Source organism: Gallinula chloropus (genome assembly GCF_964237585.1).
Source record: "Gallinula chloropus genome assembly, chromosome: 9".
NCBI lineage: Eukaryota > Metazoa > Chordata > Aves > Gruiformes > Rallidae > Gallinula > Gallinula chloropus.
This window is the reverse complement of record NC_140094.1, coordinates 9,452,949-9,467,443: the sequence shown is the minus strand read 5'-3', so window position 1 is coordinate 9,467,443 and position 14,495 is coordinate 9,452,949. Positions and strand designations below refer to the sequence as shown.

General features: G+C 39.5%; 1 protein-coding gene across 3 annotated transcripts in view; it reads right to left on the bottom strand.

The window, feature by feature from the left end:
• PDE8A (phosphodiesterase 8A) overlaps nt 1–14,495 on the bottom strand; it is a 151,662-nt gene that overhangs the window by 20,341 nt on the left and 116,826 nt on the right. For all 3 annotated transcript variants that reach the window (XM_084267948.1, XM_084267947.1, XM_084267949.1), the window contains exons 3-9: nt 12,507–12,697; nt 11,315–11,371; nt 9,030–9,087; nt 7,426–7,514; nt 7,109–7,187; nt 5,620–5,757; nt 717–805 (exon numbers count right to left, since the gene is read on the bottom strand). In XM_084267948.1, coding sequence (XP_084124074.1) covers nt 717–805; nt 5,620–5,757; nt 7,109–7,187; nt 7,426–7,514; nt 9,030–9,087; nt 11,315–11,371; nt 12,507–12,697 — 701 coding nt within the window. The remainder of the gene's footprint in view (nt 1–716; nt 806–5,619; nt 5,758–7,108; nt 7,188–7,425; nt 7,515–9,029; nt 9,088–11,314; nt 11,372–12,506; nt 12,698–14,495) is intronic.

The following is a 14,495-nucleotide window of genomic DNA, read 5'->3' as shown; positions in this document are numbered from 1 at the left end:
TTCAGGGATTAAATCAACCCAAAAGACATTTTTTAGGAAGTAACTGCATGAAGAAGCTGCATTTGGCCTCTCTTCCATGAAGACACACCTTTCTAAAAGACTGTCTCAGCCAAGTCTGGAGGATGAAGTGCTGTGCTTCTAATTAATGTTCATGTTGCCTTAAAGGGCCTTGAAACTGCATGTAATCTGTTCATAAATGTACCAGTAACTAACATACACTTGTGTGCTCCCAACGGTCTATCTGGGAACCAAATGGAGGTTGCACAAAAATATCAACACATGCTTGAATTTTGACCAGGATCAAAGCACACAGGGACCTCATCACAGAAAGACATTCAGCAGCAGCCATGAGTGGTAAGCATGGAGGGACATGGTACAGGTGGCACAGTGGAACTGTCCTGGTGGTCCCAGCACAACACACAGGAAGAGAAGAGGTTGCACTTGCACATCAGAGAGTATTAGATGAGTCACAAGTGAGCACATCTGGATTTTTGTCTCCTTTTTATGGAGAATTAGGAGAATTTTACTTTCCCTGCACAGAACATGTAAAGTTGATTTTGCCCCAAGGAATTAAATGCAGACCTCTGAGGCTCCCTTCCTTGCATAAGGTTCCTTTATTCTCTGTAACAGGTTAATCTAACGTCTGCTGAAAGCAACTGAACTCTAAACTGAGCTTTGATTCCAAACTAAATCATGGCTTTAGCTTTCATACTTACCCTCCCTGTCCAACAACAGGTAGTATCTTCACATTTTGTTGTATGCTATCTCCATTTTTCTTTTTCGCATAGTACATTCCTTGCCATTCCTGAAAAAGAATTCAAGTGGAAGCTCAGATAAAACAGGAAGAGAAGCTGCAGCTTCGTACCTTTGTTCACTGAAAGCTGTCTTAAAGTATAAAACCAGTCAGGACTGGTTTAACAGTTCTTATCCTCAAATTTCTCCCCTGTAACTAACCTGCAGGTCACTGTGTTGCCAACAATGCACAGAGAACTTCCAGAGGGGCAGCCTGTGGATGCCCTGATGGAAAGAGCTAAACCTCAGGAGCTGTGGGAATCAGAACCCCATATTGTCCTCCCCAATGTTGTTGGGGATTACTGTGGGGAGACATGGCAAAGACCTCCATAGGAGCAAGGGCTCAGACCAGCCCCTGCCTGGAGCAAGAGTTCCCTGAGGCTCCAGGAGTGCCTGCTTTGGCACTTTGGTATCCTAGCACATTTACTTTCCACAGTGTCAGCTCAGTGTCAAAAGGCAGAGATTCATCCTGCCTTTCTTAAAGCAGAAGAGCCTAGTGGAAAAGAGCCTACTGGATTCCGCCTCGATCTGCTGACCTCCCCTCTAAAAGCACTCTGGTTTCAGGATCACATTTAAGCAGACAATTTTTGAAGTATCAGATTGTCATTGACAGTATCTTTGTTTTTTAATAGAATACATAAATGGGAAAGAAGACGACAGGGTGGAAGAGAGTTTTTCATTTTGTACCAAGAAGTCTTTTTTCTCCACTGGAAATGAGACATTTCTTTCTAGTGCAGAGCCTCATTTTCTCTTTCAATGAGACTTGGAAAATGTCCCTTCTCCCATAAGATGTGATTTTAAATGAAATACTGTTAAAACAATCACTTTTGCTATTTAGAGATGTTAAACCCAGAAGGCATGACCGCGGCCTAACACGCAGCCCCAAATCACATCCCCACAGTGAGCCCACACCCACGCTGAGCAGTGGGAGAGCCCCACACCAATGCAGAGACACAGCTGACACTTCGGCACACACTGGGGCATGGGCCCCTACCTGGGGCTCCTTCACCATGCTGCTGTCACTTCTCAAACTGCTACAAATACCACTGCAAAGGCATATACCACAACACCGATGGACTTCCCTGGGTCTTCCCTTGCATATCTTGCCTGAAGTAGAGCTGCTCCCTCACAGGTCTATTTAGGAATACTCAGGGAAAGCAAAGTTTGGGAACCCTGGGTCTGCCCCTTTCATTTCTGCAGCAACCTTCCAACAGAGCCAGCCTTTTGCATCCTCATTTACAACCTTGCCTACATGTTTCCATCCCTAGAATAGTTGGTCTTTTTTTTGTAGATGAGTATTTTGAGTTGGGCATCTAATAAATACCAAGTGATTAATAAATAATTGATCCCTATTACATATTCCTTTAATACAAAATACCCATGCCAGCTGGTGTCTTTCAGTTGGGTGTTGGGTTCAGCGACCTTCAGATCAGATCTTATAAACTGTGTGAAAATACCTTCGTGAGGCCCATGGTACATATTTATTTATGTTAGACTGACAGATCTCACAGTCAAGCAGGCCAGAGCACAGGTACAGAGAGAACAGCTTTCCATTTATATTGATAGAGCCAGCAAATAAAGACTTCAGCCTGCAGAGAGCTGCATGGTGACAGGCTGTGCAGAAAAAAAACACTGAAGGCTTTTCCAAGGATCTGTCGGAGAAAAGAACTGTGCCTAACAAATTGGGAATCAAGCATAATATCTTCTCCTGCGAGCTGCATGAGGAATATAAATGAAGATAAAGACAAAATTCAATGCTCTCATAATTAAAAGTATGCATATCAATAGTTTCCTGACAACAAGGATAAGGCAGAGATGAGTAATCGATCTCTAACCCAGGTAATAAACCCAGAATATGCACAAAGGGCTGAAGTCACAAGGTACAGACTGGACGATTCTTGCACTGAAAGTGCATCCTTTTCAAGACAGGTTATTCACTAATGTGCTTTTCTTAGTCAACAGATCAATTTTTCAACTTGTGAATTTCTAAAACCTATGAAACTGGCAGGAAATGTGTGAGGGAAAAGGTCAGCAGAATTCTGCGAAACAGGAGGTCCAAGCCAACTCCTGCTGATAGGTAAAGTTCTCCCAGGGATGTTACTTAACCATATTTTAAGAATGCCATATGCTCTCCCAGAGAGCCTCTGTCAGCAATCCAACAGGGAAGAGCTATTTCACAAGTCGTGCTGTCAGTCAGGCTCATTGTTCTGTCTACATTACAGCCTGACAGCGATCAGTCACTTCTGCACATATACTGAGGCTTCAAACTTCATTAAGTTGGCCACAGCGTGCATCCCACACCACAGCAAGCAAACCCCCAGATCAGCCTTCCTTTCAGGCTGGGGCTTGTTGCACTAAACAGCCAAGTTCAGTGAGCTACTTGTAGAAAGCAGCAAACCAGAATAAATACAAGATGTCATGAAAACTCTCTCAGGGAAAGTAAGGTTGAGCTAAGAAGGAATTGCCACAGACCTTTGTCACAGAGGTTGATCTCTCTCCCACCCCCAGCTATCTTGCAAATAATTCCCAAGAAGTGAGATGAATTCATGACTGGTTTATCAGTAGCTATGCATCTCACTTCAGAAAAAGCATAACTAAGATAAAAAGCTATGGCTCCAACTGCAGAGATGAGAGGCAGCAAGAATTCTAGTCAGAACTGCACATTTCATCTTAATGGATGCAATCTGAATAATGAAACAGAAGAAGGAAGAAAGTACAAGTTGTTTTTTAACTCCTCAAATATGGATGGATGAAAATGCCTTTCAATAACACTGGCTTCTTGTAAATTACATCCAGCTGTAGTAACAAAAAAATGAACTTCCAGAGGTATTTTGCTATGAGAAACAACATCCTGACCCCAGAATCCCTGTGCACCATGCAATTAGCAATTTTTGTGTATAATGCCTATGAACTTTTGTTTGGATATAGTGAACTTGCTCACAGCAGTGTTTGTCAGCACAAGAGAGGAAATGCTGCAAGAGTTCATCTTCCTCAACTCCATTTAAAAACTAAAGTAGAATTTATGCAGCTTACATTTTTTTAAATGTAATTTTTTATAGCCTTTTGTAATAGAAAGTAGTTATTGAAATTTAGGACATAAATAAATCACAAGCCTGGAAACTACAGACCATGTCAGAGTGATGCACACACAAGTTAGGAACCTCTGAAAATGCTGCAGCATCTTGGCACAAATTATTTCAAACTAAATTTTCAAAGGGCTACAGTATTTCAATGGTTGCTATGCACAGTTAGCCTCTTTGCACAAGTACTTCCTCTAAGTATTTAATTTGCAATTAATTTTTCTATTAATATGTAAATGTACATAGATTGCATACTATAAAACATTCCAAAGGGAAATACAAAAAAACACGTAAACAGAACATATCCACCTAAACCAGCTTAAGCTGTTCCAGACAGAAAGGTTTAAATAAGTAGTACTTCATTAGCCCTCCCATCTGGAAGTCCTAGAGCTAGGAGTAAAAGAAGGGCAAGGAAAGAGATGGATGAGGGTTAGATTTCTATCCTTCTTAGAGTAAAATATAGTTCTGTTATTAAAGACATTTTTATCAGTGCACTAAAATATTAAAAATTTGATCACTTCATATCTTGAGAATTGATGTTGTGATATTTAAAGCCTGAAATGTCTAATGTATTTGAATTATAACTTAATAAATACTTCCTCATAACATCAGTTTTGTATCACACACATTTACTGAAATGATTTCGGTCAGGCAAGAGAGAGAGGTGTGAAGCACCATACTCCAAGCCATTGTCTAATGCTGGGATCTCCTCCAACAGGCCAATAGAAAAGAGCGACATGCATTGACCTGCACGTGCAATCTGCACCCAGCTGTCGCTGCTGAGTGCCTGTGTTCGCACCCTGGCTTACACAGTATGACTCACCAGAACTCTGCATCGGTGCTTTTGCATCACTGCCGAGCTACTCCGAGTGCCATGATTCATTTCAGCACCTCATCGCTCTGTGGCAATGACATGGTGCTTCCCCACGGACTGTCAGTGTGACCCAACTACCTATCCTGACTCAGGCCTGAGCATGGGCCGTGACGCAGCTACAAACAAACCAATTCCCAGATCTCTTCGTGTTACCTCCATGATCTTCTTTCTATAAGGTACTATGACATGTTCAATGACATCAGAAGCATTTACACCTTGCAGCCAAAATGCAAAAGAAAGCTCCTAGTTGGATCCTCATGTTACATCCACAACAGTCCCGAAGGATCACCACAGAGCTACCAGGCAAACTGTCGTGTCTCTCTGTAACAACCTCCCTTGCAGCTGGCTGCACTTCCTCCTGCACCTCTTGGTGCACCAAACACCTCTAATGGAAATCCATTAGACAGCTCCCATGTCATTAGAGAATAAGATACTGGCAGCTGGCAGCTGAGACTGCCTATCACTCTCGAGTGACACAGCAAATGTTTCTTCTGATACTTTCACATTCTGAACTCACAAATCAGCTTGTACATTCCATGCTGAAATACTTCCAAGATGGTTCTTTTCTGATTTACATCTCACTGGATATGATTTGCACCCATCCTATTTCTTGTTGGTATTCCCACACCCTTTGCTACATACAGCATGTATTATAAAGAAAGATAACAAGTCACTCATTTTCATAAAACATGTAGCTCTTCCAAGGAACAAAAGAGAAAGAAGCCCTTAAAAAATGAGCATTTCTTACTACCTCTCCTTGTTTGAGTAAGAAAGGTGCAAATGCTATGTGTCTGCAAAGCTGCAATTCACATCATGTGTCATGCTTGGACAACAGTCATTTTTACAGGTAGCAAATGATAAGGGGTTACTCACCTTTCCTATCTTTATGCAGGAATTAATTGTATCTAGGAAATCAGCTTTTTTTTCATTTATAGGCACTTCTGTTAATTCCTTTCCTATTAGTTCACCTATTTGATAGCCCATCACTGTTTCAAAAGCAGGATTGACGTACTGTGAAATACAAACAAACAAACATTCAACAGAATACTCAAAGCACAGCAGAATCCCTTTTTATCTAGTTGCTGAACCAAGGGATCTCTCTCCCAGCCTGACACAGATCTCTGTATGCACTGCTTCTGAGAGAGATGCCTACATTTTTTGTTTTGTGAAGCATGACATGAATGCCCATCATCACAGAAGAGCTGTGATGAGTGTGTGCATGTGAGCAAAGTGAGGGAAAATATGGAAACAGCAGAGTATTACATATCCACGGAATTTAGATGGACAACATAAAATACTGAAAAATGAGCTCTGTCAGTTCTCAAAGCTACAAACTTCAAACCTACCTCTGTGTTCCTAAAAATTACACCTGGTAGCCAGGACCCATAGTAACAGCTTCACAATTTACAGCGTGTCAATATGAGAGAAATAAAATGGGTGCCACTGGATGCCCTCTGTGCCTAGGTTTCCCCTAAAGGTTCCTTCCAAAAGGTTCCACCCACATGAGAAAGCCCTGCCTGCTGGAGCTCTGGGACTCTTGCACATGTTGCTCGCCTTCTATTCTGGGGCTGTCTACAGAGGGACAAAATTTTGTCTGAAAAAACATATTTAAAACAACTTCAGGATATGTTCTGTTATTCTTGTAAAAGGAATGAAAAAGTTATGTCCTTCAATGGAACTGCCCTTGTCAAGATTTGGGTCAAGAGGGTGCAATTTATATGCGTGTTATAACTCCCAGAGGCTTAGGCTCCAACTCTTTACTGATAATAAAATCACTTCTCACAGCCTTCATAGCTAGGGATGGAACTAACTGCCTTACAAAGATGATGATTTTCAGGACTGCAAACCTAAGCACAATTCCTTTTGCCTTTCTTGAAGAAATTTTTAAGAGAGCATTACATTCAAAACCAGTTGGTCTAAGAATCCCAATGCAACAAATAGTACCACATTTACACCCCCCCCACCCCCCCACCCCCAAAAAAGTGTATTACCTTTATTTAAATAGACCATCAACTAGATTTGCTTTTCAAGAGCATCAAATTAATGTATAATATTTTGGAAGTGAATTCATACAAGCCAGCGCCTGCATTAATTCATGATATAAAAGAATCCTCACCAAAAAATAAAAATGAGATGAAATCCTTATTCATTCAGAAACAACCATCCCCATTAAAATTTACTTGATTTATGCAAGATACTTTAAATGAGAAAAAATCGCCACAACTTAAACACACTCCAATCTTTTTAGAGCCGTTAAGTTGGTTAGATTCTTGTACTGGAAGGAAAATTAAATGTAATCATGGATGAAATAAAATACAGTCAGGCCACAGAGCAATTTTCTTTACTTATAACTGAAACAAACCTGTATTACATGGTCTTCACTTGTGATCTCAATGGCTTCTTGACTTTTTTCTAATGCTGTAAATAATGAATTACATGCCCTGGAGGATTAAAAAAAAAAAAAGGGCATCTGATTAAATTTGCTCCGTGTAATTCTTATTGTATATGACAATGACGTATTGCAACTCCATACTGAAGAAAATTGTCCTTTGATAATTAACATATTTTCTTCAGCCACCTGCCATTCTATAATTAACTAGAGTACAGTAAAACAAATGTTCTTTTAAGGATGTGACTGACTTGGCATTTTTTTGTTCATCGTGTTTTTGGTAAAATTACCTTAGTTTGAATTGTGCCCGCACCTCTCCGAATTCCAGCTGAATCAGCTCATTGTAACAGGCCATTATATTAGAATTTTCTACATATCTCTGCAAATAAAAGGTTAGAAATATTTCATAAATACACATTTCCATACTCAAGGGTATGAATCTCTGTTTTCTTTTTTCTTGATAAAATCACACAGAATCACAAAAAGGGAGGGGTTGGAAGGGACCTCAAAAGATCATCTAGTCCAACCCCACTGCCAGAGCAGGATCATCTCGAGAAGAAACAAAGAACAAAACCAAAAATGAACACAAGCAACTTGAGAAGATTATATTTTGGGACTACTAAAATTCACCAGATTACTATATTTTGAGGAGGTAACAGATCCTTCCAGCAATGATTTTCAACCAATCTGTTTATTCTCTGTGCCCGTCAGCATGATCAATACATACAGCAATCTGCTTGCAATGAAGTTATATGCTTTCATGCTACTTATTTAAAATAACATTCAAAAAATTATGTTGTGTCTCAAGTCATCAACATTTGAGACTATTATGAGTTTCATATTGCTAATACCCCAAATTGTACACATAGAAGAAAGCAAAACATCCTGACAAATATACTTGCTATTGGATACAATTATTCATTTTGGGGCTTGTACAGCAACAACTTCATAATCTTTCATATTTTTTAAAAATATCTCGTATTTAACATGTCTAAGCCTGAATGTTAAATCTTTTCGCTCATGGTAAACTGCCATAGACATCAAGAGTCTGGAGGGAGGACTGATTATCAAAGGTAAGCCATCACATCAAGGCTGCTAAACAAAATTTTCCATGCTTAGCCATTAGTCCTATCTCCAAGACTCTGATCCATAAATAATTCAGAACCTGTGTCGCATTATTTACGTGCCCCCTGGATTCACTCCATACATACAAGCACAGTTATTTTCAGGCTCTAGCATTTCCTTTATTAGGACCTTACTACAAATAAGCAAATAGGTGCAAATGGATTGTGAAAGGATAGCAAAAATCTGGTGAGCACACAACCAAATACTCTGAATCACCCTGTAAAGCGTGAACATTTTTGTTCCATTGTCATTAATGTACAATGAGGAATCCACTTAAACTGACATACTAATAAGAACCTTTCCTGCTTAATTGGAATAGTTGCTAAGGAACAGATTCAATGTAATACTTTTCAGGTGCCTCCAAACAATAGATAATAGCACCTGACAGTGTCTGAAGTCCGTTTACAGATGTGAATTGGCATCTGATAGAAGAGATTTCCCACAGCACATTCTGTTGTTCTTCTGGCTCTGCCACAGTCACCAGTCAATTGTCAGCGACAACTTACTCTGAACTAACAGTATGAAGTAGAAAAGTCTCAGCACCACTTCTTGTATTCCTGAGAACATCCACCTGCTTAGCATTATTCTGACTCTACTGGTGTACGGCAGTTCAGCACTGGGATATATATTTATATAAGATGGAGCAGCTTGAACAAGATTAACAGGTTGGATTACTGGCACAGCCACCAACAGCCAAACTTCTGAATAGCTTCTTGCATGATAATTCTGGAACGTCAGGGTAACCTAGCAGAGTATAACACATACATACCCTTGTGAAGCCAGCAGAGATCAGGGGCAATATGGATGACTCTTCACGATCAGCGTGCCTTTTAAAGGACAATAAAGTCAGAGATTATTTCTGTACTCAACTGAGGCCAAATTTCACAAGCCATTGACATACCTCTACCCTAGATGTCACACTAAAGGTTAATATGGCTAGATCCTTACAGGACCCATGAATAAAACATATTTTTGTGGGTTTTATACACTTTCATCTCTGGCACAGATAAGCAAAAAATATTATTTTCCTTTTTGCATGTAATGAGCTGCTGACATCAACAAAACTAATGCTTCAAGAAAACAAATTCATTAGCTAGACTGTTGAATTATTCCTTTTTTGGTACTGGATTCTTTATTGTTTGTGCTGTATGTAGTCAAAGATGTGCTTAAAAGTCTACATGGCCAAAGTTTTGAGAAATTACTTGTTTTACCAAATCTTAGATGGGCTAATCAAGATGCCTGAATGAGGATGGATTTTCTACTGTCATCCAAAAGTATCTTCTAGTAGGTCACAAACTCCTAAAATAATTGCTCAAAACTCCTAAATAGTTTTGAAAAACTTTTCTATGCTAACTGTTAAGAGAGTCCAACATACATGAATGTATGTCTGGAATCTAGGAGAAAGGCCAGATGTTAAGGCCAGAAATGTTAGGTTTCTGTAAAGAAGCAGATGGAAGCTGGTCAAGTTTGGCAGATGACATAAGAGTTTTTACCTATAAAATTTTGGATCTCATGGCACATCTTTTTTGTTTTCTGTACACTTGTTTCTTATGCATGAAGAGGAAGAGCCCTACTGAAGCACAAGGTTTGCCCAAGACTAAGCGGAGAGAGAAGGGCAGCTGTCAGAAAATTTTCCCCATTCCTCCTGTCAGCTATCTGGTAATGCTGCTTCCCAGAAGCACAAAGAAAGGGGCCAGACATTCTGCAGGGGGGCAACAACAGCCCAAAACCCAACAAACTGAACTGCAGGAAAACAAAGGAAAATAAAGGAGAAGACTCTCCATATGCTATCGGCTAAATGTCAGACTTTTTCAGAAACATGCTTCTTGCAGCAAGAAAGGAAGTGTGTGAAAGTTCTCTGTCTGTGAAATGCTAAATGGTGACTTGAGAATGCTTGTGTTCAGGACATGGGAACGGGACACAGTCAACTCAGTCCCAGTAGAAGGCAAACTCACTGCGGAAGCTTCCAGTAGCCAGACATCTGAAAAGTTAGAGAGCTCAAGCTTCTGAGATACTGCCAGCACAGGCAGTACCTTGTCCCTACACACAATGTGAGCATTTTGAAAAGACAAAAAATGAACTGCAGGAAAAAAAACCTTTCAAGCAACTTCCTAATTGTGAGTCAGCAAGCCCAGGTTCCAAGCTTCCCTCACTTTTGAGAGGAACTGATGGCCCACAGAACCACGGGTGTCTTTCTCGTCAATGTACATGAAGAAGGTCTTGAGTTGCTCTTTTGTTCCTTTTTTTCTCTTTTCATTTGTATTAGTTCAATGAGACAATTCTGACTGTAGAAGCAACGGTTCCATAGTCAGAAGATTTCCTGGCATAAAAACATTAAAGGTGATCTTCAGAATGGAATCCCTTGAAACATTTAATGAGGGTCTTTTGTTCACTAGAGTTTGTGGTGGAAAACAGGATTTCTAATGGGTAAATTCAACAGTTCTGAACTGGTTTTCAGAATAAATGTTTTCTGAGAAATGGACATTCCCAAAATTGTACTTTGAGGAAACTATCTTCCATTTATTACATTAAATATCTTGCATTTTTGTTACTTTTACAATATTTTATGGTGGGTAACCGATGTTTTCAGAGGGAGGAAGTGGAAAAAAAATGCACACTGCCTATGGTCAGTTGCTACTTTATACTGATCAAATTGTTCTAGATCTTTCTCTGTAACTCAATGGATCTCCTGTTTGTGCTGAGATTAATCAGACTAAAAGACAGATCAAGAAAGGTTTAAAGTGTTATTTTTATTAATACCAAAATACAGATCTATGACATACATGATGTTGCAGAGGTTATTTGAAACACTCCAAAAGCCTCCAGTGATCAGACCAAACCAAGCCAAAAAAATCCAAAGACTTCTTTAGTGTAAACTACACACCAACAATGCTGCCCCAGTCCTGTGGTCAAGGATGGCAAAAACTATGTGGTATAACACATTATCACTAGCACAGTAAGAAGTTCTAATTCAGGTTTTTTAATGTATTTACCTTTACGATGCTAAGATTTACATTTTGTTGATCACATGAAAGTAAAAATATGAGTATTTACCTTCGTACTACGCCAATAATGACTGTATTTTCCGAGGGCTTTGTTGTTCTGATAGACCTTTAAATTCAAAGCAAGATTATTTAACATTTTTTTAAGTTCACATCTTAGAAAACATGTCTTCACATAATACCATAATACCCATCTTAAAATAACTCTATTAAAGGATTTAACAACATGACAAAAATCAAATCCCAAGCCTGCTGGACCACTAAGAAAGAAGAATAAATTTAAGAGTGTCTGAGACTCCATAAAAGGTGACACAGAGAATGTAGATTAATTTAAATCGTGAATACTCTCAGCAGGGGAATAACAAAAATTCTCCCCTCTGAAGGACTTGTTTGCAGGACCTTGCCTCACTCATTTAAGGAGCATTTTACTTTTTTCTGGAACAGCACTGATATCTAGTCTTCGTCTGACAAATATATTACCTAGTTACTTTAGTCTAGCAAGGAGAAGAGCCTTTGTCCCAGTGCCCTGAACCCACTAAGCTCACTCAGGGTACATAATCTGACCCTGCCACCCCCACCCCACAGACTGTTATTTAGTCTAGACACATTCCCAAGGGGTATTTCACTGGAAAGGCACTGAAGCAAGGCACTACTGCCTGTCGAGTCTCTGTGGAGAGACTCCTTTCCCCCTTTTTTCATACTTTACAGCAGCTTGTGAAAGTATTTTTGGAATCAGTTTGCAACTTTGCTCTTCATAACAGATTTTCAAATGTTGTAGGTATGGAAACGTGCACACAAAACATTGCCTACTTGCATCTGGAGTTACTCAACAGCAAGTGACATTTCAAAAAATTCAGAACATTAAGGAGGTGAACATATAATTAAATTGCTTGGTGGCACAGGTGCTCTTTGTCATTAATTTGCAACCAGGTATTTGGAAAAAAGAACAACAAACCAAACAAAAACAAGCAAACAAAAACCCACCAAAAACCAGTTACTATGTCAAGAAAATTCAACACCATGGCAAGCCAGATCAACCTTCAGATAGTGCCCAACCAAAAATGGTGCCGCTATCAGATGTAAAGGACTGAGGTGACATTGTTTGATGCTGCCCATGGACACTTGTCAAAAACAAAAACATCAGCATTCAGTGGATTTTATAAAAGGGTCACATAAAAGCAGAAGAACTTTGATGATGTGTTAACTATAGAGTCGAGCATTCATTACAGGGAAATGGTGCTTACCTGCATAATGCTTCTGCATCAAAGTATCTGGAATGTCTATGGTCAATAATGATAATGTCATGGTGTTTATCAAGAAAAGATTCTAGTGCAGACTCAGGTGTCTTGGCAATATTACATCGAAATCCAGCTTTCTCACACGCCCAGCAGAACCCATTACTCTGGTTATCTTCTTTGGCAAACACTAGAAGTACCTGGGTTAAAGATAGGCAGTGACAAAGGTGTCTTACATACACAGTAGATTCTCTGACTTTTGCATGCCCTTAATGTGTTTTTTAAAGCCACTTCCAAAGCTTAATCCATTGGTTTTGAAAAAATTGCTTTCTGCAGACTATTTTTTATAATTGTCTGTATACAGAGGTGTCTTGAGTGCATAAAATAGTCTGCCAGAGCCATTTACATCCACATGGGATGCACAAGTTTGGGAAGTGGCTCTTGTGTTATTAGCTACCAAGAGAGCTTAGGCAATCCGTTCAGACCACATGCCTTCGGCTCAGGCAGTGTACATGAAATAGCAGCCAGTCTACTTTTCTTCACTGAAATTCTCTCTCATACAATCGCTTCCTTGGGGTTTATTTTTCTTGCAGGATCATATTCCAGAAAAAAAAAATGCTACGGTTCACCTCACGTGAATTAATATTTAACAGTGCTCCAGTGGCATGAGGAAAAGTGTGCTTTCCTTTTCAGCTCATTCTAGTTCCCCAAAGTACTGGAGGCAGCTGACTCTGCAGAGTTTCTGGAAACTACAGACAGGCTGGTCAAGAGTTAACTCATGCCAAGACTGAAATCCTCTGTACATTGAACACACCCCAAAGCTTGCTGTGGGATTTCTATCACAGGAGGAGATTACCATGGTTGAAATCCACAACTGGAAGTCTGATTTATGAGCTGATATTTGCTCTGTCCTAACTTTCTGTGTAACTGCCAATATCATTCATCTCTCAAAGCCTTTTTGAAAACAACACAATGCCTACATACTCAAAGTATGAGAAGGCCCAATTCCTTCTGAAATGTATTTCAAATTTTAGGACCGAATACGGTGCAGAAGATATATAATAAATCTGCTAAGGACTGATGTAATTGTGCTTTGCATTAGGGTAGTATTTTGTAGAATAAAACTTCTTTTGCCTGAAAGCAAACATAGAATGGCAGACTACAGATCTATGTTAGTGTTGATTTTGTGGATGACTCAGTATATTCAGCCTTTTGGGAAAGATGGATAAGTAAACCAGCTATTGGGCTATTGTCCCAAGACACCAATCTTTCAGTAATTTAATCAAACCATACTTAGATATATGCTTTGGTCAGACAATAATGTGGAGCATGTGTAACTTGTACCACATCCCACTGCCATTTATCTTCTGGGTGATTTTAGGAATTCCATTGCTGGTTACACTTTGGACCGTGTTGTTCGAATGTCTACCAGTAAATCTTAACATTTCCATGTAGTGCATATTTTTATAGGAATGAGGGACTTTGTACTTAGTTCAGATTCCTTTTATAGTAACCTGCAAAACTGTTTGCAAAAACATGACATAGCTTGGGATGTATTTAGTGAAGTTAATTTATAACACTCTTAAAGAGTGGAAGGATGTTTTTCAACAATAGTGCTGAAAGTCAGCAGATCTGAGTTGTATGAGTGACTCTGGCACAAGTGTGATGGTGTCTACCTTCTCCTTCCCTCACACCTGCTAGCTATATTACCAGGATAAACTGGCACAATTTCAGAGTGCCCATGACTGGACAAAATCTATAAAATCATTAATAACAATAAAGGATGCCGAAATAATCAAGGAAAGTTTCTGATTTATATTTGGGGAATAGCTGGATGAAGCTGCCCTGAGATCTGATGTTTGATGATATTACTGTCTGTTCTGACAGTAGCTCGGGAAGATGCTGAAGTGCAGTTCTTGAGGACAGACATTTTCAAATTATCGGGTCCAGAGTGCTTTCACTCAGGAGTGTTGTAATTACTGACTGAGGAACAGGTGG